Genomic DNA, 25820 nt, shown 5'->3' with positions numbered 1-25820 from the left:
TACCGAAAACTTTCTAATCATCGCGTTAATCGATATTTAATATAAGTTCGAGGTATTTAAGTTATATTAAAGGTAGAATTCGGAATCTTTCAATTTCTATAAATTGGGTTTTAAATTGGCGCAATAAAGTTAATTTAAATATTGATAATAACATAAACTTATTTAATTTTATTTAAATAGGTAGTATAGGCGTTTAAAAGGTTATTAAATTTTGATACAGAGTAAGCAATATAATATGCTGTTATTTAAATCTATAGAAAATTGTTTGTCTTAATTACCTGGATATTTTATTAAATTTTGTGGCAAATTTCGTCTAAATTACTTTTGTTTTGGTGCTGGAATAGCTTCAGGTTAATAGGTAAAGTTTTATAAGGCCCTCAATATATTTACCGTTAAACTATTAACTCTTAAACTTATGTTAAAAGTTTGTTCGCAAATATTAAGATTTTGTTGAACCTACAAAACGAGAGAGCCTTCTTTTCTCGGTCGCGAGTGCCTCTCTCCTATTTAGTGTAGGGTTAAAGTCAGTTAACAATACAGTGTTTGTGATGTCATATTAGCTTCGTCGCGCGAAGGTGCTTTAATGAAAGTTGATTAAACAAATTTCGTTGACACTTTTGTCTTCGCGGGAGGCGCGATTTATGTTTATTTACGTCATAATGTATGCTTTGTTACGCAAACATAAGACACAGGGTCGTTGGAACTATTTTCGTATGCGGAATAATATTTCTTTTAGGTTCTACTTGCAGGTGGTTAGGATAGATCGTGTGTTACGATTTGTTAAACGCGATTGCATTGTTACGTCATAGTTAGAAGAAGATTGCTTCGCGCGACTGCATTTTCATTGTTATAACTGGTTACATCGCGCGAGATTCGATCCAGAACTGCATTCAACAAAACATCGACATCGGGGAATTATTTTGTCATCTGCGGCGATGTTGGGATTAAAAAGCCGCCGAACGGGATCAAAATTCTTCGAAGTTTACGAATTTGGATTTTTAGTTTTTCTCATCTTAAATGTTTTGAGTTTTACAAAGGTAAGTTTGAGTTTAAGATTAAGTTTGAGTATTGCAATTATAAGTTGAAGCAGAGATTAATATGGTGAAGGCGCTCGAAATGTTACGTTTAAAATTTAACTTTTTTATTGCAAAACTTAAAATTTTAAAAGTTTTTAAATTCTAAAAAGTTAAAACAATGAAAAAAGCGATAAAATTACTTGTTCGAACGACTTAACGACTTCGACGATCGGCATTGAATTATTACGTCACACGAGCTCATTATTACGTCTAGACAAAAGTCAATTGCATAAATAATCCAATAAACTTTTAAAATAACAGAAATCGATAATTATAGAAGAATGGGGCTTTTAAAGTGGGTTAAACTATGGTGGGTTAATTTGGAGGGTTAGAATCCGTGCGTGGGTGAGAAAACGGGGGGAATTAGGGGTTTAAGTGTAAAAGGTTTTTACATGTTAAAGTTGATGAGAAAATGTGAGAACGTTATTCGCGGTTGCGTAAAAAACGTGAAAATTGTAAAAAAAGTAAAAATCATCGTTGGAAAAAATTTAAAAATCTAAAGATTTAAAAAACATAAAAAAATCAAAAAAAAAATTTCAAAAAAAAAAATTAAAATCATCTTTTAAAATTTAAAATTAAAAAAAAAAGTGATCCAAAATGTCGACTTTATGATTAAATGCATTTAATTCCAAGTTTAATGACGTCATCATGCCGTAATGCGCTTAAATATTTCATATGTGGTTTATATCTTGTGACAGAATAAAGATAAAACCTACTTCGAACAAGTAGTTGTAATTATCTAAGTTGTGGATGGACTTTAAAGTCTGTGTGAATATATTACAAACAAGTCCTTTTCGTGTTACAAAACGCTTTTTAAATTAGATTTTAACTAAATTTAAATGAATAATTAAAGCTAAAGTTACGTTAAGGGGTTTGTAATATATTTTGCAAACATTTTACGTAATTTATTATCAATTTATATATATAATAATTTTAAATTTTTATAGTGTTAAAAATCGTTTCTTCAAATCATTTTTTAAGTAAATTTTAACAATTATTAAAAACTGAAGTTACGTTAACGTATTAATGCAATATTTTTTAACAGTTTGCATAATTTATACTAAAAAAATAAACTGTTTATTAATGTTATTATTTAGTTTTTCTACGTGCAAACTAACGCAACTTTATTTCTATGTTTTAGTGCGCAAATGTCCGACGAACCTGGCCATCACATTACACCAAACACCATCATCATTTACACCAAGTTTTAAGTGAGACAACACACCAGCATTTAGAAGGTAATTTCACTTTTATATCATGTCTTTAAAGCAGTCGAACTTTAATTTTTTCGAACTTTAGTTTTTATGTTTTTTAAAAGCTTTATTGGACTTTGGTAACTTAATGTTTAACTGTTGACGTGTTTTATTTATTTATTTAATGTGTTTATTAAGTTTATTTATTTATTGTAAATTTTGGTCGATTTTAAGTAAATTTGTGGTTTGTTTTTAGTAAAAAAATATTGATTTAAAAAACCTTACGTTAGGTTTTGTTTTGATATAAGTTTTAAGTCAAATTATCACTTAAAAAATCTCGTTTGTTTTGTGTGTATCCTTATAATAAAGGAAAATATTATTTTCTGAGTTCCACAGGTTTAGTGGTTTATAAAAACTGATTGTTATCATGATTTAACATGAATTGAGTTTATTTTTATTGTTTAGTAAAACTAACATCAAGCTTATAAGCATTAACTAAAAAAAGCAAATAATTAAACAATTTTGGAACATTTTTTTGGCCTATAAAAGCTAATAAAATAATGTATAATCATAAGAATAGGCAAAAAAAAGTATTACGATAAAAAATAATTTAATACAATAATTTTTTGGCCTTTTTTGGTTTAATTAAATGTATTAAAATGAATATTCAATATTGATAATAGGCTAGGTTGTATAATTAAGTGTAATTCTGCCGCATTTTGGTTTTTATTTTTAGCTTAAAACTCGTAAAAAAGTCAGAATCGGGGCAGGTCTTCTAATATATCGAGGGCAATATAACTTGGTATTTAATATTGTTAACCATTAATGTACAACCTTTGTAGTTTAATATCTTTTTAATGATGACAACTCTCGCTTATATCAGAGTTTAAATTTCTTTACACCACTTCAATAATTGTCGACAATATTTACAGTTCAGGATCGCGGTTATTTACCCTTCTTTGTTTGTTCTATTATATTGCAACATTAACGATTGTGACGTCACTATAGAAGGTGTCAAATTTGGTCTTTTTCGGGGTTTTTGGAATTTTTATAACTTTTGAGAATCGTCGTTGGGTGAATTTTTAGTTTATGACGTCACAATTTGTTGGATCGATTTCTAGAATTTAAATATAAGTCAAAAATCGTTTTTTTTCCAACACAATTAACATTTTGAGTCATTTTTAGTTTGTTGTATTTTCACACCGTTTAATGCGGGGTTTGTTTCTTTTATTTAAACCAGCTACTTGAGTCTTTGTGAGTTTAAGGTCCTTATATAAACTATGACCTTGCTGTTCTATAATTAGAACTTTTGTTCTAGTTGTTTATCTTTGTCTGTAGTTGGAAAAGTTAATTTAAAATAATTTTGAACAAAAAAAGATATTATTAGATAGTTTAAAATAATAATTAAATCATGGTTAATTAGTGTTCATATTTAAAATAATATTATTTATAAAATAATATTATTTAGAGTAAAAAAAGAATATATTAATTTAAACAGCGGATGGATATGTTAAATAAAAAACTTTTAAATGTCTACAAAAACAGATTAAATACGGATCATTAGTTAACATGGATCATTGGAACTACTTGTTGTTCGCGGATGAATACATCGATAAATATTGTGGGTAAATTATTGTGCGGCGGATAAATACATTAATTTGATAAATTGATGGATTCTAATGGCGGATGAATACTTTGATTATTATTGTTGGCGGATGAATACTGTGTATTTAGCTTGTGGTCAATCGTGTGGGACGACCCCTTGTTATGGACAATTCACCTGGCTATTTCGATTATGACGTCACAGGTCTTTAATATTCGCCGCGGTCGTGTGCAGTCAAGTGTAAACGGTTTATGACGGAACAATGGGTCATTGTGTGAGGTTAAATATCGATAAAAATACCTGTTTATGACGTCATTATCAATCTATTTGGGTTATATTTTGTCATAAACGAATGCAGATAGTAATACACGGGATCGAGTTACAAGAAAGTTTAAATTGTGACGTCATATTCGTTTTTTTAAAGTTTTCCGTTCTCGATGTTGATTGTCAACAAATCCGTCGCCAAATTCAACTTTTAACGACTTCTCGTAAATTGATCGTTGGGTTGTAATAATATCGCATTAAAACATTTTTGCTACAATTTTTATCTTAATCGATATTGTGACGTCATAGTTGGATATAGTTTCTGTTTGTTGCAAAACAATCGCTTTTGAAATTAAATCCAAAACACGAATATTTCGAATAACGACAACAAAAACTTGAAACTTTTATTAAAATATTGTTGAGCATTGTGACGTAGACGTTTGATAATTGTTACCATGACAACCGTATGAACCTAAATCGCGGAAACTGGAAATTAAATCAAAATCATTCAGATTCATTAATTCCAGTTTCCTTTATGACGTCATAATAACATTACATCATGCTTCGTTAACGCTTCGTGTTGGATGTGACGTAACAATCGGTTATCGATTTTATGATTTAATGACGTAGTTAGTTAAGTTTTGTCGATTTTAAGATTTTTTTTGACGAAATTTCGAATATTTTGGTATTATGAATGGAAGGTGATTCCCCTTCTGCGATGACGTCAGTTTATTTTTAGAGCTGACGTTTTTATTCGCGCATGACTGATCATCGCGACCTGAAAGCTTTAATTAAAACTTCTAATTCTTAATCCATTGTGACGTGTTTATAAAACAATTGATAAATTATTTGTCATTATCACAACATTATGACGTCATAACGAGCATATTAATAACTTTAAATTGAAGTTTGAAATTAGTTTTTATTTGAGTTGAAATTTTTAACGAGATTGAGATTTTTTTGTCTTTGTTGAACAATCGGTTCTATTGTTATGTCACAAACGCCAAAGTGTTTGCACACAAACGCAAACAAAGAATAAGTTGGTGGTTTTATATAAATTATCGGTTTTGAATTTTCGGGGCAAATTTTGGATTTTTTTGAATCAATTTTTGTTTTAATTATTAATTAAAAATTAATTAATATTTTGTGATTATGTTGCTGATATTGATACCTGTTTTTTATTTAAATATCCTGTTTTAGTCGTGTTTTAAATTAGTTATTTAAAGTTTATTTAACGCTGGGTTATTATCAGATTTTATTTTAAATCTTTTCGGAAATCTTTAAAATAAATTTCTTTAAATTAAATTTATTGTCAACTTAAATGTAAACGAGAGTCAGCCATGCGTAAAATCTCTGGGATTACGTCACAATGGTGCGCGGTTAAAGTCGCGCTTTTTCGTTCACCATAAACAAATATGCGATCACGTGACCACCGCCACCTGTATATGACGTAACAATGCCGGGTATTGTCATAAAGCTATCATTTATTTTCACAGATTTCCAAGTGGTGATTCCGTCGAAAATTGACGAGCAATTACGTCACGTGTCACACCACGTGCAACATCGGTTTCGACGTGACGTCACCACCACCGATAAAGATGACGTCATCACGCCTGAGATCGAGGAATTGCATTTTAAAGTCTCCGGCTTCGGACACGACTTTCAGCTCCACTTGAGGGCGAACGAGAAATTAGTTTCCGAGGATTTTTCGGTGAAACGGAAAACCGGAAACAAGGAAATAACTGAACGCGCTGATGGACTCGATTGTCATTATCAAGGCGTTATGACGTCACATCGCGACGCTTCGGTGGCTGTGAGCACGTGCGATGGATTGGTGAGTTGATTGTTTCTCTTAAAATAACTTCGATGACATTTAGATTGATAGATTATGACGTCACAACCAAATGTTGTGGTATTGTGATTGATATGATTAGACAATAGAAATCTTAAAAATTGACATAGAAATGTTATAATAACTTTCTCACGCACGTGGTCGCCGTCGTTCTCACGTTCGCGTCGTTTGCGTCAACTTTTTACGTTGTTCTAGAATTCAATATTTTTGTATTTTTATTAATAGAATTTTTCTCAATTTTTTTTTCTGCTTTGTTTAAGATAATTTACAGGTGTGTGGCCTTGTGTGACGTCACAATTTCTTTTGTTCAAATACCACCTTGGTCCATTGTGACGTCACATTGGGATATTGTTACCCTAAATCGAAACAACTTTATTAAATCGAATATTTATCCAGATTTAAAATTCTCGAAATTTCATCCGAATTTTGGCGTCTATTGTTACCTCGTATGACGTCACAATGTAACTGCAATATTAGGATCAAGATAATTACGAGGATCGCTTTCAAGGGCGATTATTTTGCGGGAAAAATTGTTTACGTTCACGCTCGGATGATTTTAAAATATTTAAAGATCAAAGTAAAATTTTGCAAACTAAAATCCAAGTTGAGCGCTTTAATTCAACTTTATTATTAAAATAAATTTTATCAAATAAATAGGGCAACACTGCTGATTTAACAAATAGTTGGCATCACTGTAAATTAAAAACAAAAATTGGCAACACTGTTAATTAAAAATAAAACAGTTGGCAGCACTGTTAATTAAAATAAATAGGTTGGCAGCACTGTTAATTAAAAATAAAATAATTGGCATCACTGCGAGGTTGCTGGGAATAAAACTAATTTGGATTAAGAAAATAATTTGGTTCTAAATGTGGACGACCTCTGCTTTATATTGAATATTATTTTAAGGATTTAAGTTCAAGGATTGCTTTGAAATCGAATATTTATTTTGACTTCTGCTTTGAACTACCTTAAATTACTTTCATGTTACGTCATAATAGCTCGTTTGTCGTTTATAATTAAATTGTGATTGTTAACAATGAAAACAAAGAAAAAACTTCGTTCAATCGATTTTCAACAATCAAGGGCACTTGTTGTTTTCTATGACGTAATATTTACACATTACGTCATTTTTTAAAAGGTAAAAATGTTCGCAAAATGCCCGGGACTGAAATTGTTAATTTCCCGCAGAATTAATTAGTTTCGAGCCGAGGTTAGGGGTTGAAAAAAATCAATTTTTAATTTTTAAATCTATCTAAAAATAAATTTAATTTTTTTAAACTTTTTAATCGCGATATTTAAAAGGTATTTCGATGGCATTACACGTCACAATACATCGATTATTATGTCAAGATCAACTCCAAAAAAGGATATTTAAAAAAGTTAATAATCCACATTTTGTCTGATTTCCAATAAAATGAGGAGTTTAGGAAATTGTGAGAATTTAAATTTTTTGTTCTCTCACGACAGATTACAGTAATTCAAAATATTCTCCTAAAACCCCAATTTTAAGCCAAATATTTGAATTTTTGTGACCTAAATTTAAGCTTAAATTGTCATCATTTTAAAAAGTTTCAACTTTAATTTTTAACAAGTTTTAAATAATTATTGATAAAAACTTTAATATTTATTAATTAATATGCCTAATAGTTTACATAAAATGGTATAAACATTCATTTAATTCAATTTAAATTAAAAATTAACTCGATAATTAAGTCGGTTAATGGGACAAATATAAAGTTCACAATTTCGATTGTGAGCTAATTATAACGTCACAATACCTATTCTTGTTCAACAAGCATACAATAAGGAAGGAAACCAGTTCAATTAAATATCCCGAAATCTTTAATTTCGAACTTGGCCGTTTATTGCCCTATTATCACCCATCATACTAGGTGATTATGATGTCATAATGTTGTTTTGTGGATTATAAGATTTGCTGCATCTTAACGCGCGGGCTAATGACATCGCGGCTGAGTTTTTTCATCTATTTTCGACGACATAATTTTTAAGTTAGTTACCCCGCCTTAATTGCTCGATACATCTCGTTTAAGCGTTTATTTTTATTAAAACGTCACAATTGCTATTTAAACGCGACAATAGCTCTTCTTTACTATCGATTGTGCCCCCAAATTCGCTACTTTGAAGGTTTCGCGCGGGAATTATCAAAATTAAAGGTTTTCTTGCGCACCTGTTTCTTACGCTAAGTGATAATCGACACATATTCATCCGCCTTTGTATTTTATATGTATTCTTCCGCCATTGTACTTATACACCTGTTCTAAATCGAAATTTAACCCTTTTTTTCATTTTTGGTTTTTAGAAACGTTTAGGATGTAGTGACGTCATTTATAAATGACGTAATCGTTGTATAAATGCAGATTTTTCTTGGAAATTGGCCTTTTTGAGTTTAAAGTTTTATATTTTTATTTTTGTTTATTTTTTTAACCCAAGACCACCTTGTAGATGAAACTTTGATGTTTTGTGATTTAATTTAGCAAAAAACCTGAAAAGTTTTGAATCTAATTCGAGTTAAATCAGGGACGTCGAGTTTCTGATTTTTAATGGGATTTAAAAAACAAACAAAAAGATGAAAATAATAAAAATATTTGATTTTAATGGATTTTGTTGATGTTAAGAATCGTTTGAACTCATAAATTAAATAAATAAACCAAACGTTACTTAAAATAGCCAAAGGAAATGTAAAATTTGTATCTTTCATACCCAATCGTTTGATGTTATATATATATATTTATATATGTTTAACTTTTAGGTTGCGTTGTGTAACGTTCTTATGCGAGTTGCCTAACGCGGGCTTTGCCTTGCATTCGTTAATTAAATGCTTTTTAGTGCATTTTCTTGGGGCATCAAACTAAAGCCACTGTTGGTCTACTTAAAAATTGCTCTTTTGCTGCAGTTTTGGCTTAAGTGCTTGGCGTATAGATATGTTTTGAGCCTCTGTTTTCGTATTTTTCTTAGTATATCGCCATAGTTGTATTATGTTTTAAAACGTTTAAGCGTAAGTTTTTAATATTTTATTAGTAACTTGTTGTAACTTTTACTGAGTTTGTGCTTTACTACAAACCAAGTTAAGATTGGTATTTTAGTTCAGGGTTCTAAAGTTAAACTAGAACCAAATTTTATTTAGTTTGTTTTTAACAGATATTTTAAAACATTTATTAAATTTTTGAGTTTTTTTTAACTTTTCATTTTTTATTCTAGACTGGACTTCTTCGCATCCCGAACGACGATTTCTTCCTCGAACCCATCCCTCGTGACGTCAACCACACATTTCCATCCTCCCATCACCCCCACGTCATCTATCGACCCCGACGACACGATAAATCAAAACATCCCCTCCACTACTGCGGGAAGAAGCGAAAGCGTAAGTTAATTATGACGTCATATATATTTATAGTTGCAAGTGTTATTTAGTCGATGTGACGTAACAATTATTATCCATTATGGCCTCATGCATGTTAATAGTCGCAGGAGTGCTCGGGGTTAGGTTTTACACCGGTTATGACGTCACAAGTGTAATTGTTAATCGCGCGCGAGTTTACAAAGTGTGTAGAACACGTTGATTGTGGTTTGAAACACGTAATAATGCTCGATTGTCCATTTTCGAGTGTCGCGCGGCGTCGCCACTTTTATAATAACAAGTTAACTTCTAATTTTCAACAATTAATTATTTCTCCCCGCCACCAAATCCCAGATTATTAAAACCCGATTAATTTCGCTACTTTTATCGCGTGACAACTCTATGATTGTGACGTCATAATTAAGGTGTTTGTTGGGAAATTAGTTGAACGCGAGAATCATCTGCGGTTAGAAATAATAATTATTTATAAACTTTTAAACCACACAGGAATAATTGTTTATCCTCAGTATAAACAAGACCCCACGTTGTTTTATTTACCCCCAAAATACCCCCTTTTATTTGGGTTGTTTGAAACAACAACAAATTTTACCAAAATCAAAATTCATCGATCTTCCAACCTAATTGTTCTCACCTGTTTGTGATGTCACATCACACGACTATCACCTCACAATCACTTTTCACCATATTTGTGACGTCATAATTATGTTTTGGGTGACCCAATTTAACAGGTTTTGATCCAAATTGGATTAGAAAGTGTCAAAATTCGAATAAATTCGTTCTAGAATAAGATTTTCAGGCTAATTTAACCGCATTACAGAACCGAGGTAAATTTAGAATTCTTTATTTTGATGTTTTGTCGAATTCTAAACAATTACGTTCGAGATAATCTCAAGTTTTCATCAAAACATCGAGAATAGACCTTCTGTCTCGCGATACACGACTATTACGTCATAATAGCTCAGGTGATAATGCGATTTGTCGATAAGTAAAAGGTTGTAAACAAAACTTCAGTTTGATGTTTAAAAATGATTCATTTTTTTCGTTTAATTTTCTTGTTTTTCGCTTTTTTATCAAAAGGTTTTTAAATTCTTTTGTTTTTAGTTTTTTTTTTTTATAAAAGACTTAATTACGTCATTGCGTCTCATAGTAGAAGTGTGCGCGAAAGCAAATAGTTTTAAAATATCGTATTACTCCGCCAATAACTATGACGTAATAATGATGTGATTATTAAAAAGCGAAAAACTGTTCTGGTTAAGCTGGTCGAGCAGGTTTTAAGTTAAAAACGCCCAAAATAATTTCCAACAATTTATTTATTATTTCAAACGATTTCGCGCGATCCCGCCGATAACAAACCCTGCATAGTGACGTCATAATTTATTGAAAACCACGTGATCAGTTAACGAGGCCATCAAAGTTGAACTTTTTTAAACAACCTCGTTAAAACTGTTTTAAGTTGCGGCAGGTTTGAAAGTTTTGTTGATTTTGGACTCGAATTAAGTTCGGCAACTTTTATAAACTGTCGCCAACCCTTTCACTTAACTACCTAGGTTAAAGTAATGGACTTCGCTGTTCAAGGGTGAAGTGTTTTTACTTTCCTAGCTATAAGTACAACTACGGAAGCGGCGACTTTCAAGCACTTTTCCTTAATTGTTACTGCACCAATGCTCGTTATGACGTCATAATCAAAAAAAGAAAATTTGAAGTTGTATGGTTTCTTATTCTGACGTCACAAACACAACGATTATGAGCGTCGCGATGGTGCTCGGAGTTGGCGATAAAGTTTATATTAAAACTGCGCGTGAGGTCGCTCGTTAAACCTCCCACCCCCACTTCTGCTTTGTTAATAAACTTCATCCTTTGTTCGCTACTGTGACGTCATAATCAATAAATCCGACTGTTTATAATACTTGACCAATTGGTGTGTTTTTACAGCTTCGGAATATTAATAGACTATCAGAATAGATCCTATTGTTATACGGACTATAAAATCTTTAATCGTGCTCATTCGCGGGTTTAAATTGTGACGTCACAATAGATTTTTTTGTATTTCCAGATCCAGTCGCGATCCCAAAATCCCCGAACGACAAAATCTTAAAAATCCTCTCGGACGGAAAACTTGAACTTAAAGATGTTGACGTCACTGAATCACGTGATGACGTCATAGAACAATCTCGTAAGCGTCGAAGTATTTCGTCATCGAGTTATGGGATGAACAACTACGTCACAATACGACAACATCAGGAACGTCCCGAGGTGAAAAACATCGAAACTTTGGTGGTGGTCGATCGTGAGATGATCACGAATCACGAGCGTGATAACAGGGACATCACGACCTACGTACTCACGGTCATGAACATGGTAAGTGTGACGTCATTATTCCTGGTTGTGACATCACAATTTGTGCTGGAATTATTAACGCTTTGACTAAAACTTTTTGCAGTGGAACGTCATTTTGTGTTGTATTATGACGTCACAACTAACTATTGTATTATTTTCTTGTAGGTGTTTGGTTTGTTCGCGGATCGAACCCTGGATGGTGAGATTAACGTGGTGTTGGTTGGATTAATATTACTTGAGGATAACCAGGTTTGGAAGTTGTTAAAATTGTTCGAATATTTGAGGTTTGAACAAATATTTGAAGATTAAGAATTATTTTGTAATTTATTTCAGTTTATTTGAAAAGGTTTTCGTTGTTTTAAAATGTTGAAAGAACTTTAAATTCAACCTCAAAAATGTTTATAAAATTCTAAATCGTGGTCGTTCGCGGATTTTGTTTATGACGTCACAATGCCGTTTGTGTGTTTAACAAATACCGCTATGGTATGTTGTAACGCCTTGATATTGATGTTTTGTAATAATATTGGGATAATATGAAACACGGTTTATCTGTGGTATGTTTAACGTTTGGTGATGATTCTGTAATAAGATTTACAACTTTTCACGGAATTTAACTAAGTTTTTTGTATGCAAATAATTTGTGTAAATATTGGAACGTTTACTCTGAAGATTCTAGTTTGTTTGTTTTATAATGTTTATCCTTAGTGTGGAAACTTCACAGTCTAAACATAGAGTAACATTTGTTACCCCGACCCAGTCTCAAGTTGACTTTGCCAGTTAAAATTAAATTATTTTGGTGTTTGTTTTATCCTTGTCTTGTTGCTAGCAATATAAAAGCATTTGACTAATTTGTACATTTTTTGTGAATTTTTTAAGGTTTATTGCGTTAAATAATATAAGGTACAGATTGGCCAGTGTTAGCTACTTTATAATTGCATTTGAAACCTAGATTGAAATGCTTGGATGTCGAATATTTGTTACCATAAAGCTTGTACACTTTGCCTTATTCAAGATAAACAGCATTGAGTTGACTTTGCCAGTTTTGGATTGAATAATGTGTAATTTTATTTAGTTTATGGTGTTCGTTACAGAACATTTTGTATTGTAATTTTGTAAATTTACCTGTACCTGTACATTTGTGGATTTTGTTAGGGCTTTTTGCGTTAAAAAATATAATGTAGTGCTTGGTCTTTTTTAATTTGGGGTTTAATATCGGATTGTGATGTTTCAACGCTTAGGTGTCTAGAATTATATTTAACAAACTTGATTATAAACCTAACTTAGGTTAAAAACATTCAAACACTCTTGATATTTAAATAATTCTTTAAGACTTGTTGAAAGGAAACATAATATTAAGCGCGGATGGATGTATTATACTCTAATGTATTCCTCCGCCCGCAATACCTTGTCTACTGTGACCCCCTGGGACACCGAGACTAAATGAGGATTATGACGTCATAGAAAACATCTGCAAACTTGGCCGTGAACGCGGATCAAAGAAACGTTGTTATAACTCCGTGTAATACGTCATAATGACAAGGCGCGCGACGGGGCAGATGGTTATTAACAAATTCCGCCAATTTTCAATCTGTCTTCTCTGATCCTTAACCTCCTACGTCACAATCAGTTTACGCTCGATTAATTTTATTGTGACACGTGACTTGTTGTTAACAAAAAAATTTAATGAAATTTTTCCCAGCGAAAAAATATTTACAAGTTTCTAAAGTTTCTCGCTTCATTGTTTTCATTGTTACGTCAACAATGCAGCGACAATGCACATTCTGAATCACGACAACATTCACATGACGTCACCGAGTGTCACTTGACCTTGTGACGTCATCGCATTATTATTCTCAAGTTCGTTTTAGGATTAGTTCGCGACTAAACAACATGTTGTTTGTGACATCATAAAGTTAGTTGTTTGCAGACAATATAACAAGGTTTAGTTGAACAATTTACGATTATTTGGTTAATCTTTAAAAGAGTAAAACGAGACGTTTACAACCATGATGTTGTGCAGTAAAGTTTTCTCTTTGTTACTTTATTAAAAGAATGGAATTTTTTGTTTGATTTTTAAGTTTTTTGTAAAATTGGGAAACTTTGTTTATTATTTATAGGTGCTACGTTCAATCCCCACTGCTCTCATGCTGTAGCACCTTTGAGTAAGGCGCTATAAACATTATAAACCTCCGCTAAGCCAAAAAAACAATTAGCAGTTTAATTATCGGATATTTATAATTTTAATGACGACAAATTCTTTTTTCTAGGGTTTAGATTTGGGGCACAAAGCTGATGTATCATTGGGTAACTTCTGTAGATGGCAGTACAAGTACAACCACTCTAATGGTAAAAGACCCGACCACTCTGTGTTACTTACTGGCATCAATATCTGCGCCAATAAGAACACGCCATGCGAGACTTTAGGTAGGTGGTTTAAGTTCTTACCTTTTTTATTACAAAATGTTTTTATTATTAAATTTAACGCACTTTTTTGTATGTATGTAATTATATAAAACGGTGTATATATTATATCCATACAAAAGTTGCAATTATTACTTATTCTAAAAGCGCAGAGTTGCAGAATTTTAATTGTATTTTGATGTTTAAAATTCCATAATTAAATTAAGTTGTTATGGTTTCAAGAATGCATTATAATCTAAATTATTAATTAAGTTCAATATTTTAATAACAGTAGCTTTTTCCTTACTTTTTATCCCTGAAATTCGATTTAAAATTGATATTAAAAATTTATTCCGAATATTAAATCCAAGTCTACAAATATTTTTCCAACACATTTTTTTGCAAGTTTGGCTCAATTTAAGGAAACCAAGTGTGACGTCACAAACCATGGTGGCGACCTCCAGCGCGTTAAATTGGAATGTTTAAAATATTTCCTCCCTCGATATTTTTTAATAATATTGAAATTATTTGTGGGGGGTGTTGGGAGAGGTGGTGATAATGTTGGCAATGATTTAGAAATAAAATAATCCAAATATTTTGAAAAAGTTGGCACAGTTTTAAAACATCAACATTTGATTGACAGGTGGGCGGGATTTAGTTTCTTGCAGGGTTAATTTGACTGGCCTAACTATCACTCTTTATTGACAGGTAGGCGTGGCCTCGATTGGGTTATATTTGATTGACAGTTGGGGTGAATTCAAAATTTTAAATCACATTTGGGGGCCGGAGCTTAGCTTGTATCTATTTTTGATTGACAGTTGGGCGGAGCTTAACTTGTATCTATTTTGATTGACACTTGGGCGGAGCTAAACTTGTATCTATTTTTGATTGACAGGTCTTGCCCAGATTGGAGGAATGTGCAGTAGACATGATAGTTGTACGATCAACGAGGATATGGGATTGGGTCTCGCGTTCACCGTCGCTCATGAGACTGGACACAGGTATGACGTCACAATCACACATGTTCTTAGGTCATAAAAGCATTTTAAATACGATTTTTGCAAATTTTTTGATATTTTTTTAAAGTTTTTTTTTGGGACAGTAACTTAAGTCTAAAAAAGTAGCAAAATGCTGAAAATAAACTCAAGTCAAAATAACTATTTCGACACTTAAGTATTCTAAAGCACTCTTCATAAAATTTCAATTTGTAAAGTTTCTAAATTCGCCAAAACTCGAAATAAAATCTAATTTTTAAAGATTTTAATTTTGTAACTATAAAAATCAAACATAATTTTTTCCTATCTTACTTTATCTGACGTCATGCGTTCTCTTACAAGTGACGTCATCCGTAGTTAAGTGGGGGCTGGGTTATCATGGTTATGAGTTCGTTTGGTCGGGGGTTTGATTCCTTTCTTGGAATTTCACGCAAAATTAAACTTTCAACTCCACATTTCCGACCAAATTCGCTACTTTTACTAAAAATAAATTCCATAATGGGTTTAAGTGATGTAACAATGCTTTTTATGTCGTTTAAATTTGACCTTCGACCTCGCTGACAAGTTTAGATTTGATTTGTTGGTTTTGAACAAAACTTTATCGAAATTTGACACAAGAAACGAGTGTGACGTCACAATAAGATTTGTTTGTTTAACAAAAGGAAAACGCGTCAAGTTTATTGAACGAGTTGAAGATTAAATTGACTTTGATGTTTGCGGGCATTGTTACGTCACAATTGAACCGTGAATACTGAGTATTGTCACGTCATAAGTGTCGACATCTTCGGCGTCTTATTGTTGGCGGAATAATTTTAAAACTTGGTTTTATTTCCAACTTTTAATGCGATAAGGTCAAGGTCAAAAAGTCAAAAATCTTTAAAAGTTTATTTGTTACATGACTATCAAGTAACAATGACGGAATAAACTACGTCATAATGACGTAATAATAAAAAAAAAACTTATGCACAAAATTGTAACTTTGTATAAATCTAATTATGACGTCACAATATTTTATATCCACAGCATCGGGATGAAGCACGATGGACTGGGTAACTACTGCAGCAAGAGAGGGGGCCACATCATGTCACCCACACTCAACGGGGACAACGGGGTGTTCACCTGGTCGTCCTGCAGCAGGGAAGCTCTTCGTGACTTCATAAGGTAAATATTATGACGTCATTAATACTTATATTGTTTGAAATATTGAGATGATTTGTTAGATTTAAAATTTTATTTTTAATATCGCGTCTCGGTTCTATGACGTCACTATTACAAATTAATGACGACACCTTTGCATAAAAGTGATTAATGCTTTTCGTTTATTATGACGTCATAGTTACAAATTAATGGCGGTATGTTTGCTTCATAATAGTTATTGTCGTCTTATATTATGACGTCATTATTTCGTTTTTAATTAAAATATAAACCGACGTTCGTCGCGCTTTCTTATTATGACGTAATCAAACACTTTGAATATTTTGCAACAAACATATTTACATTATGGATACGAGGAAATATTAATGTTTATATGGAAACGAGATTGTTGTGGGTTACCTTGGAAACGGAAATTAGTTCTCGAAAGTGGGTTTGGGGTCGATTGTTACGTCACAGTTGGGTAACAATGTCACTCTGTTAACAATTGTTTTACTTTGAATAATATATTTGCAAAACTAGAATGTAAACAATATTCAGGAATTTCGAAACTTTTGCAAAAGTTAAAAAGTAAATTAAAACTAATTAGCTAAATGACGTCACTGTGTAATTAAGAAAATTAATTTCAAAACTTGAGTTCAATTTTGCAACTTTCTTTTTAACTTTTCCCAACCACGTGTTGATGTATTATGACGTCACGATAGAACGTTTGTTTTTTGTCGTTCGTGCGTGACGTAGTTAGTCGCGCTTGATAAAGCACGTAACAACTTGTCGAAACTGTCAAATGTCGCGTGCACCTAACAATGCAACACCTATGACGTCATAACCTATACATCTTCACACAAATGTAAAATTGTGACGTCAGAATCGAGATCGCGCGTTATCTTGATAGTGTTTATTTTAAAATGCAACATTTGTAACGTCATACTATATACACCTTGAAACAAATGTAAATTTATGACGTAACAACCTATACAGCTTGAAACTAACGTTAGATTGTGACGTCACCATTGAAATCGCGCGTGATATTGTTTATATTTGCGGCTAATCAGGTGTGGACGAAACCGCGATAAAAAGATTTCGAATTTGTGGGAAATATTTTTGTTATCAGTTCTCGAATTTCCAAGTTTAAGTTTTTTCGATAAAGTTCTTAGACTCGACGGCGCTTTCGCGAAATTTAAGGAACGATTTTGGGATTAAATGTTTTAACACTTTAGATAAGGATTTGGAAATTGATAAAAGTTTTTGCTAATCTGCGATTTTCAACATTTTTTAAAACTAAATTTGATTGCATTTTTGTTCTTTTGTTTATAATTAAGTTGGATGCAAGGTTTGGACTCTTGGCTTCACTACACAAGGTCCTAGGTTTGATCCTCACTGCTTATATGCTGTAGCTTCCTTGAGTTAGGCGCTATAAACGGTATGAACTCCTGCTGAGCCAGCACTTAATTAGCAATATAATTATTGGACAATTATAATCTGTAATATCTCAAATTAACAAATTCAATTTGAGACTGGGTCGGGGTAACAAATTTTACTTTATGTTTAGGCTGTGAAGTTAACCATCCCACACCGAGGATAAATAGATATAAAAAAGAAATGTTTAAAATTTTTTTTTTTTACTATAGGAGCCCAGCTTCGATTTGTCTCGACAACTCACCCCATCCCACCGGGAATCTCCCCTTTCCGAAACAACTTCCAGGGGAGCTGTACGACGCTACGTCACAATGCCGATGGCAATTCGGGGGGCAACATCGATATAACTATAAACCGGTAAGTCACGTGACCCTATATTAACTTTCTCACATTTTTAGTTAATTTGATTTATTTAATTTTAAACCCAAGTTGTCACGTGACATTGATGGATGATTGTGATTGGTTAACCGCATAAGTGTTTCCAAAGAATAAATAATTTATTGTTGTTTTTGTTTGACAACCCTGGGTCTGAAAAGTTGATTTTTTCGCATAAAACATTTTATCAAACTTTAAACAGTTGGAAATAAAGATTAAATTTCCTTAAATTCGAGAACTTTTTTGTTTATCTGATTGAACATGATAAAGGCTCGATTCGTATTACTATGACATCATAGTTAATTTTATATTTTTATATAAATAACGTCATGTTAAATTTTGAATTTTTAAATCTAAAAGCTAAGAAATATTAAAACATGATTATGACGTCATACAGATGGACGTATGCAAGGTATTATGGTGTCAGAGAGAGGGATCGAGTGTGTGGAAGACGAAGTACATGCCAGCTGCCGAGGGAACTTTCTGTGGAGACCAAATGGTAAGAAAAGTTGATTTACTTTAAACACCTTTAGAAAACAGTGCGTACTATGCAAGTCCTTACATTACTACCTTAACCTTAAACTATAACCCTGTCTTTTTTAACTATTTAAATTTAATTAAACCACTACCCTTTCTAAGTTTGTAATCTATTACTTTGCTGTCACCAACCCTACAATTAATTTAATTAACAACTCTGCTTGCCCTAACTTCTGTTAGTTGGGGGTTAGTAATAGAGGCAATAGTTTACATAATAGGTTAAAAGGGGCTTAAATACAAATAGTTTAAAATATAAATATAAGTGATTGGAATCAAACTTTAACATAAAACTAAAACCCAAACCGCTGTTGTTGTTTTATTTTTGATGTAAAACAATCTTGGATTAAAGTTTTATCGCGACTTCGGTTGCATTTTATTTCTAAATTCGACACTGTCATACACCTGCATTTGTGACGTCATAATAGAATAATTGTAACCGCTGAATGCCCGTTTTGTCTACTGTGTCTGTGATGTTGTTCAAGGTCGCTTTATTCTGCAAAATTAAAATAACTTAAAACACTTAATTAAGTAAAGTTTAATTAACTTCAAAATTTAAGTTAATTAAAAAATTGAATTTTAGTTTAAAATTAAACTTTTCAAATTTTTTTCTTGGAAATTTTAAAGGAGGGTTTTCGTGACCATGTGGCGGGTCACGTGATTGGCACGTGACCCGTTGAAAGATTTTATAATTTAGCGTGACAAGATTTGAACAATAAAATGTTTATTGCGACATAAAAGCTTTTTGTTCGAACCTGAATCAACAAAATTTAAGTTACAAAAAAAAGAAAATTAATGGAATTTTATTTTATTTAAATTCACTAATGCGACAAAAAAATCATAAAATCTTTCATATATTAAAAGCTGTGAAAGGTGTAGGACATAAAATAAAATAAAAACCATTAAAAAAAAGATTTAACACGACTTTTAAATCACAGTTGTTACAATTAACTGAGTTTTAAGAAATATTAAATTGTGTGAAAATCACAACTTTAACATTTTTAAATTAAATTTATTTATTTTCATTTTTTGTTCAAATCGACCGGTCCGTTTCAAAACCCTTAAATTGCGATGTTTGCTTTTGATTATGACGTTACTAATAGCTTTGTCGCACCTTTTATAATCAAATGATTATGACAAAACAAAAATTCGTGATCAAAAAGTCAAATTTTTGTTGATTTTTATCGAAATTGAAGTTTGATTGACAAATCGAGTTTAATATTGCCGAATAATGGACGATATTATGACATCATAGAAGACCACCGAGGTCGATATCGATAAGTTTCGCACATATTTAACAAGCTTGACTAATCTTGTATAAGTTTGATATTAGACCCGGATATTAAAATCTTTTTCATTATTTTTTTTATTCAATTTTATTTTCATGATGTCATAGCCATTTGTCTCTGCAAAAAAGTAACTTTGCAGAAGGTTTTTGATTTTTTTCCATTTCTGTCTTTGTAATTAATAAAAAAAAATTATGTTACTGACATCATTATTAATGACATCACAATAAATTAATAGGTTTTAATCTAAGTAAACTTAGATTTTACTCCAAGATTTTTGTCAATCTTTTTACTTTAAATCAATTAACTTTATCCTCAACATTTTACTTTATCCTCACAGTGGTGTCGGCGGGGTCTTTGTGTCCCATTTGGGTCAAGTGGTCCGAAGGCGATCGACGGTCAATGGGGGGGTTACGGCGACTGGTCTCCTTGTACCCGCACCTGTGGTCGGGGGGTCCAATACAAGGAGAGGAAGTGTAATAACCCACGTCCGATGTATGGGGGGAGACATTGCGAGGGGGTCGACAAGACTTTTCAACTCTGTAATAAACAGGTATGCTGGTATCCTAGTGTTTTAATTATTGTTTATCCTCGATTTAGATTTAGAACATTTTGTGTTTAAAACTAAAGTGCTCCTTCTTTAAGCTTACTTGGCTTCACTACACGAGGTCCGGGGTTCGATCCCCAGTGATCTTTTCTTATGCTAAAGCGCTCTTGAGTAAGGCGCTATAATCGGCATGAACTCCTGCTGAGCCAGCACTTAATCAGCAGTATAATTACCGGGCAATTATAATCTATAATATCCCAAACTGCCACAGGCAACTCGAGACTGGGTCGGAGTAACTGATGTTACTCTATGTTTAAGTCGCGCATTCGACTTTCCCACATCGAGGACAAATAATTTATGGCCAACCCCTTAACAATTATATTTTTTCTTTACAGGATTGCCCAGCAAGCGAACCTGACTTCAGGTCAACCCAATGCTCAGCTTACGACTCAAAACCTTACAGAAGAAGATATTTCACTTGGGTGCCCTTTACAAAATACTCAAGTTTTGGTGAGTTTGAGTTCGAGTTTTTCTACTCAAGAATATTTACTATTCTGACGTCATAATTTAAATGTTATTCCGCGTGTTTAGGACGCGACCAATGCGAACTACTTTGTAAGGCGGAGGGATACGATTTCTTTGATATGTTGAGTGAACACGTGGTCGATGGAACCCCTTGTGACGCAACAAGTAATGATGTATGCATCCAAGGAAAGTGTCAGGTAAGTGTGACGTCATAGTCAAAACTTTAAATATATTAAAAAACCATTACCGCTAATATACGTCACAATTGATTTAACTAATGATGTCATAATGTTGTAGCACGTTGGTTGTGACTTCATACTGGGTTCGAACGCGACTTATGACGCATGTGGGGTTTGTAACGGCGACAATTCGACTTGTAATCACGTGACTGGGGAATTCACCGAAAATATCAGAAATAGTGGTGGGTAAAAATTAGTTAAAAATTAAAGTTTTGAACTAATTCAATTAATTATTAATTAATTTCTTAGGTTATTACCAAGTTGTTGAAATTCCTAAAGGAGCACGGAGCGTGAAAATTACTGAAAATCGGTGTTGTACTCACAGTTACATCGCAGTTAAGAGTGCTGCTCAGTATAACAAGTAAGTCGTAACAATCACCATTGTTCTAACAATGCTTATTGTTGTAAAAATCGAACAATCACTTTAACAATGGTAAAATACGTAATGTTTAAGACACTACTTAACAATGAATTGGAACTAATTAATTAAATCAATTTTTTTTTTAGTTATCACTTGAATGGAAATTGGCAAGTTGATGTTTATGGAGAATCCGAATTCGCTGGAGCGAAATGGTATTACGACAGAAAAGCTTTTAAACCAGAAGTATTAACAACACCCGGACCCCTTAAAGAAAACGTCATTATTGAGGTAATAATTAAGTAATTAATTAATTAGTATTTTTGGGGGATAGTTTGGTAAATATTTAAAGTCAACTTTTTTTTTAAAGTAAAATGTAATCATTTCTAGATTATAAACCTTGAATTATTATAACATTTTAATTAAAAAACTTAATTTAAAATTTTAATTACAAAAAACTACTTAAAATAATTAAATAAAAGAAAGCCAATATAACCACGCGGTTAAGAGCGCACTTTCGCGCTAAGTTCTCGGCTTCCCAGGTGGTCTAGTGGTTAGGATTCGTGGCTCTCACCCACGCGGCCCGGGTTCGATTCCCGGTCTGGGAACATTTTTTAATTTTGTTTTTAAAAACTATAAACGATTTTTAAATGAGAAATAATAAATTAATTACCTTAAAAATTCTAAATTTTTAATTAGGATAATTAAAAATACTACTGCTAGTCTCCAAAATATTAAAAATCTTCTTAAAACGCGATAAAACGCTAATACATACCTAAACACCACCATTAACAATTATATAAATTACAATTAATTATTAATTAAATCACTAATTACAAAACCTATTTTAATTAACAGATTTTGGTCGTTGTTCGTAATCCTGGAGTAACTTATTCTTACACCACCGATAACTCCCATAAAGTTGAACCCTCTTATAACTGGGACCTTACGTACGGAGATTGCTCGAAATCGTGCGCTGGAGGTAATTAATTAATAAACTAATTAATGAGGATGTTAATAATAATATTAACTAGTTAATTCTAACTAATTTTAATTTTTGATCAATTTCAAATTTGTTGAATTTCCCACGCTTTGCTTCTCCTTATACATAACCACTATGACGTCACAGTTGGTTTGTTGTTATAATCACAAAGAGTTTAAAAACACAAATTCTAGAACAACTTCTCCTACCAGCGACGTTGGATCAATAAACAACTTATAATGACGTCACAATATCTTATTAATTTTTTTTTTTTAGGAACCCAAACTTCTTTGATGACGTGTTTAGAAAACGGTGTGACGTCAGTTGATGACGAAATGTGCAACGGGGTAGAACGACCTGCTATTGTTACGCAACATTGCAACACGCATGACTGCCCGGCCAGGTAAACTTTAAATTAATTAAAATTAAAACTTTTTTGACAAATTTCTGAAAATTTTAATTGCTATGGATTAAATTGTGACGTAACATTGTTGTATTATGACGTAGGTGGATTAAAAGCGAATGGAGCGAGTGTAGTCGAAGTTGTGGGGGAGGATCGCAAAGCAGACAAGTCAGTTGCAAGAAGAACACGACGCTGGGTGAAGTTTACACCCAGGAGCTCGATTGCGCCACCACACAGAAACCTGAGCGCAGAAGGGATTGCAACAAGGTGGCGTGCCCACCCCAGTGGTACACCGGAGTTTGGTCCAAGGTAAGTTTTTAAAGTGATAGTTTTATAATTAATTGGAACAAATGAGTTTGCTATTATGACGTGTTTACGCTATTTAAAAACGCCGGGCTTAAGGGCGCAGATTGTAGCTTTAGTGCGGCTTGAACCTGAAACCCTTTAGCTTGTAATTCAATGTTATGATTAGAAAAAACTCAACTTATTGTTTTGCTTTTGTTTTTAGTGTTCTAAAACTTGTGGTCGCGGCCACCGAACCCGGGCAGTGTACTGTCGCAGTGGTGTCCAAACATTAAGAAACAAGGCTTGTGACCGAAAGAGCAAGCCACGGCCACGGCAATCCTGTTTGGTGGCATATTGCCAGAGAAAATATCAGTGGTTCATCACCGCCTGGGAGCAGGTAAATATAACTTGTTGTTACCAGCTGTTTAAATGACGTCATTATAATACTGTAACAAACATGATTATGACGTCATTATTCTTTTAAAGTGTTCTGCCACGTGCGGCGCTGGAGTACAAAAACGTGAACTGAAATGTAGCTACGTGGGAAAAAACGGACGATACCGAACCGTGGGAAACCGGAAATGTCGTCGAGCCCGGAAACCGGAAGTTTCGCTTGAGAAATCTTGCTCCACGCAGGAATGCCCGAAAAATGACGTTATTGAAAGAAAAAATGACGTCACGAAACCAAAAGTTGACGTCATCAACTCCAGAGTACGAACTTATACCACAAGAGGAGCCAAGTGGATAGTAGGAAGTTGGCATAAGGTAAATTATTTTTTTAATTTAAATAAAATATTAAAACTTCAATTCAAAGAAATTTAATATTAACCCTGACGTCATATTGCAGTGTTCTGTGACGTGTGGAAGCGGTCATCAAAGGAGGGTGGTGAAATGTTTAGAGGGTGGAATTCATTCGAATAAATGTTCAAATATCAAGATCCCAATAAACAAGAGAATTTGTAACACGAATAAGTGTCCGAAACCAACACCAACCCCAGGTAGGTTGTTGTTCTATTTGTAAAAAAAATTTTGTGTATACGTTTATACTTGATGTGGTGAGGTCAACTTCACAGTCTTAACATAGAATAACATCAGTTACCCCACGCCATGCAGTCTCGAGTTGCCTGTGGCAGTTTGGGATATTATAGATTATATTTGCTCGATAATTATGCTGCTGATTAAGTGTTGGCTCAGCAGAAGTTTATACTGTTCATGGCGCTTTACTTAAAGGCACTATGGCACGAGATCACTGGGGATCAAACCTAGGACCTTATGTAGTAAACCAAGTGTTTTAACCCTTACACCATGCCGTCAATTAACTTATAACTTTCAACTAAATTAAATATTTATTTATTTCTGAATTTACTGGTTCAACTTAAGTGAAGTTGTATACATGTCAATTTAGTTTTACAATTTATTAACTAACCCCCATTATGACGTAGGTGTGGATTGTAAAGACAACTTCAAGTGGTGTTACTTGGTTCCACAACACGGTCAATGCAGTCATACTTACTTCGGAACCCAGTGTTGCCAAACTTGCTCCAAACATTAGTTTAATATATTGAGATTTAATCCGGCAACCCTGCGCGAGCAACGAGGCGCTCTTCTATGTCGATGACGTTATTTTCATCATGATTGTGACGTATTCTTACACTGATGACGTTAACAATACAGCACTGTGAAGTTTAAATTACAACTTTTTTGAGAAAATAGCAAAAAAACTTATTCTGCCTTTTATCTTGCCTATTATGATGATTATTACGTCATTCAAAGTAATCTATTATTACGTCACAAGTAAAAAGGCGGTTTCTTTGTTATACAGCATATATCTTTGTTTCTTTTTTTATTTTATTTTTTATAATTTAATACTTCAATATTATTGACGTTGTTGAGAGGTCACTGTTTTTTATATTATTTAAATAAAACTAACATTTAATTTATTCAAAAACTAAAACTAATTTTAAACTGCGAATAATTAAAGAACTGCTGAGCAGACAACTTTTATGCATCGCGATGGTACTCTTTCGTCTATGACGTCATAACACAACTCTTTTGTTTCGTATTTATGTTATTTGTTACGTCATTGTTTTTTGTAGTATTAAATACATTTTTTTGATACGTTATTCTAAATTTGTTAGATTTATTATAATTCACAAACTTTACAAATATCAAACAAATTGCACTTTAAAAATAAATGTCGCTTAGGCTAAGCGAACCCTAAACTAAAGCTTTAACTTAGGCTTAAGCGAAACTTTTATTAAGGACCACAAATAGCTTTATTTTAGGCTTAACCTAGGCTCAAGATTTCGATGTTCAACTAACAGTTGGTGAAGTTTAAATGGGAGGCCTCCCACAGACAAATGGGAGGCCAGCCGCTCCTCACGTTCATGGATATTCATTGGTTTATATGTTTAAAGTATTGGTAACTTCAGGATCAATTTAATTGGCACGTTATTTATACGTTAAAAATAAAGGAATTGTTCGACTGCTTAAAATTATATGTTATGTCCATTTTTGGGATATCAATTTAAAACTGTGAGGATAAACCAAATAACAGCTTGAACTAAATTTTGCAGGTGTGATTGGTTACAATGTCATCAAAACCTTTTTTGAACG

The 25820-nt window shown here is 32.7% G+C and overlaps 1 protein-coding gene and 1 non-coding gene across 2 annotated transcripts; both read left to right on the top strand.

Annotated features, from left to right (window-relative positions):
- The first annotated feature begins 693 nt into the window (after positions 1-693).
- On the top strand, positions 694-24757 carry LOC145755580 (A disintegrin and metalloproteinase with thrombospondin motifs 18-like). The gene is made up of 24 exons (XM_082571819.1): positions 694-1037; positions 2218-2314; positions 5633-5970; positions 9211-9373; positions 11424-11728; positions 11873-11956; positions 13975-14131; positions 15003-15108; positions 16126-16263; positions 17883-18027; positions 18443-18544; positions 20206-20418; positions 20808-20922; positions 21004-21134; positions 21235-21358; positions 21426-21537; positions 21684-21825; positions 22393-22516; positions 22793-22919; positions 23024-23228; positions 23428-23601; positions 23691-23969; positions 24052-24202; positions 24647-24757. The coding sequence occupies exons 1-24, from the start codon at positions 936-938 to the stop codon at positions 24754-24756; spliced, it is 3744 nt and encodes a 1247-aa protein (XP_082427945.1). The 5' UTR covers positions 694-935; the 3' UTR covers position 24757.
- Trnae-cuc (transfer RNA glutamic acid (anticodon CUC)) lies at positions 22071-22142 on the top strand. Its single transcript has one exon. It is a non-coding gene; the product is annotated as a tRNA-Glu (tRNA).
- Positions 24758-25820: the final 1063 nt, after the last annotated feature.

This window comes from Corella eumyota, chromosome 6 (genome assembly GCF_963082875.1).
Source record: "Corella eumyota chromosome 6, kaCorEumy4.1, whole genome shotgun sequence".
Lineage (NCBI taxonomy): Eukaryota > Metazoa > Chordata > Ascidiacea > Phlebobranchia > Corellidae > Corella > Corella eumyota.
The sequence above is the reverse complement of the archived record's forward strand: the minus strand, read 5'-3'. Positions and strand labels throughout refer to the sequence as shown.

What these genes read in the sequence shown, in the direction of transcription:
- LOC145755580 (XM_082571819.1), top strand. Translation starts at nt 936, where the DNA reads ATGTTGGGATTAAAAAGCCGCCGAACGGGATCAAAATTCTTCGAAGTT. An exon ending in GCATCCAAGGAAAGTGTCAG is followed by an intron (nt 21,135 to 21,234) that starts GTAAGTGTGACG and finishes ATAATGTTGTAG; the next exon opens with CACGTTGGTTGTGACTTCAT. An exon ending in AAGAAAACGTCATTATTGAG is followed by an intron (nt 21,826 to 22,392) that starts GTAATAATTAAG and finishes TTTAATTAACAG; the next exon opens with ATTTTGGTCGTTGTTCGTAA.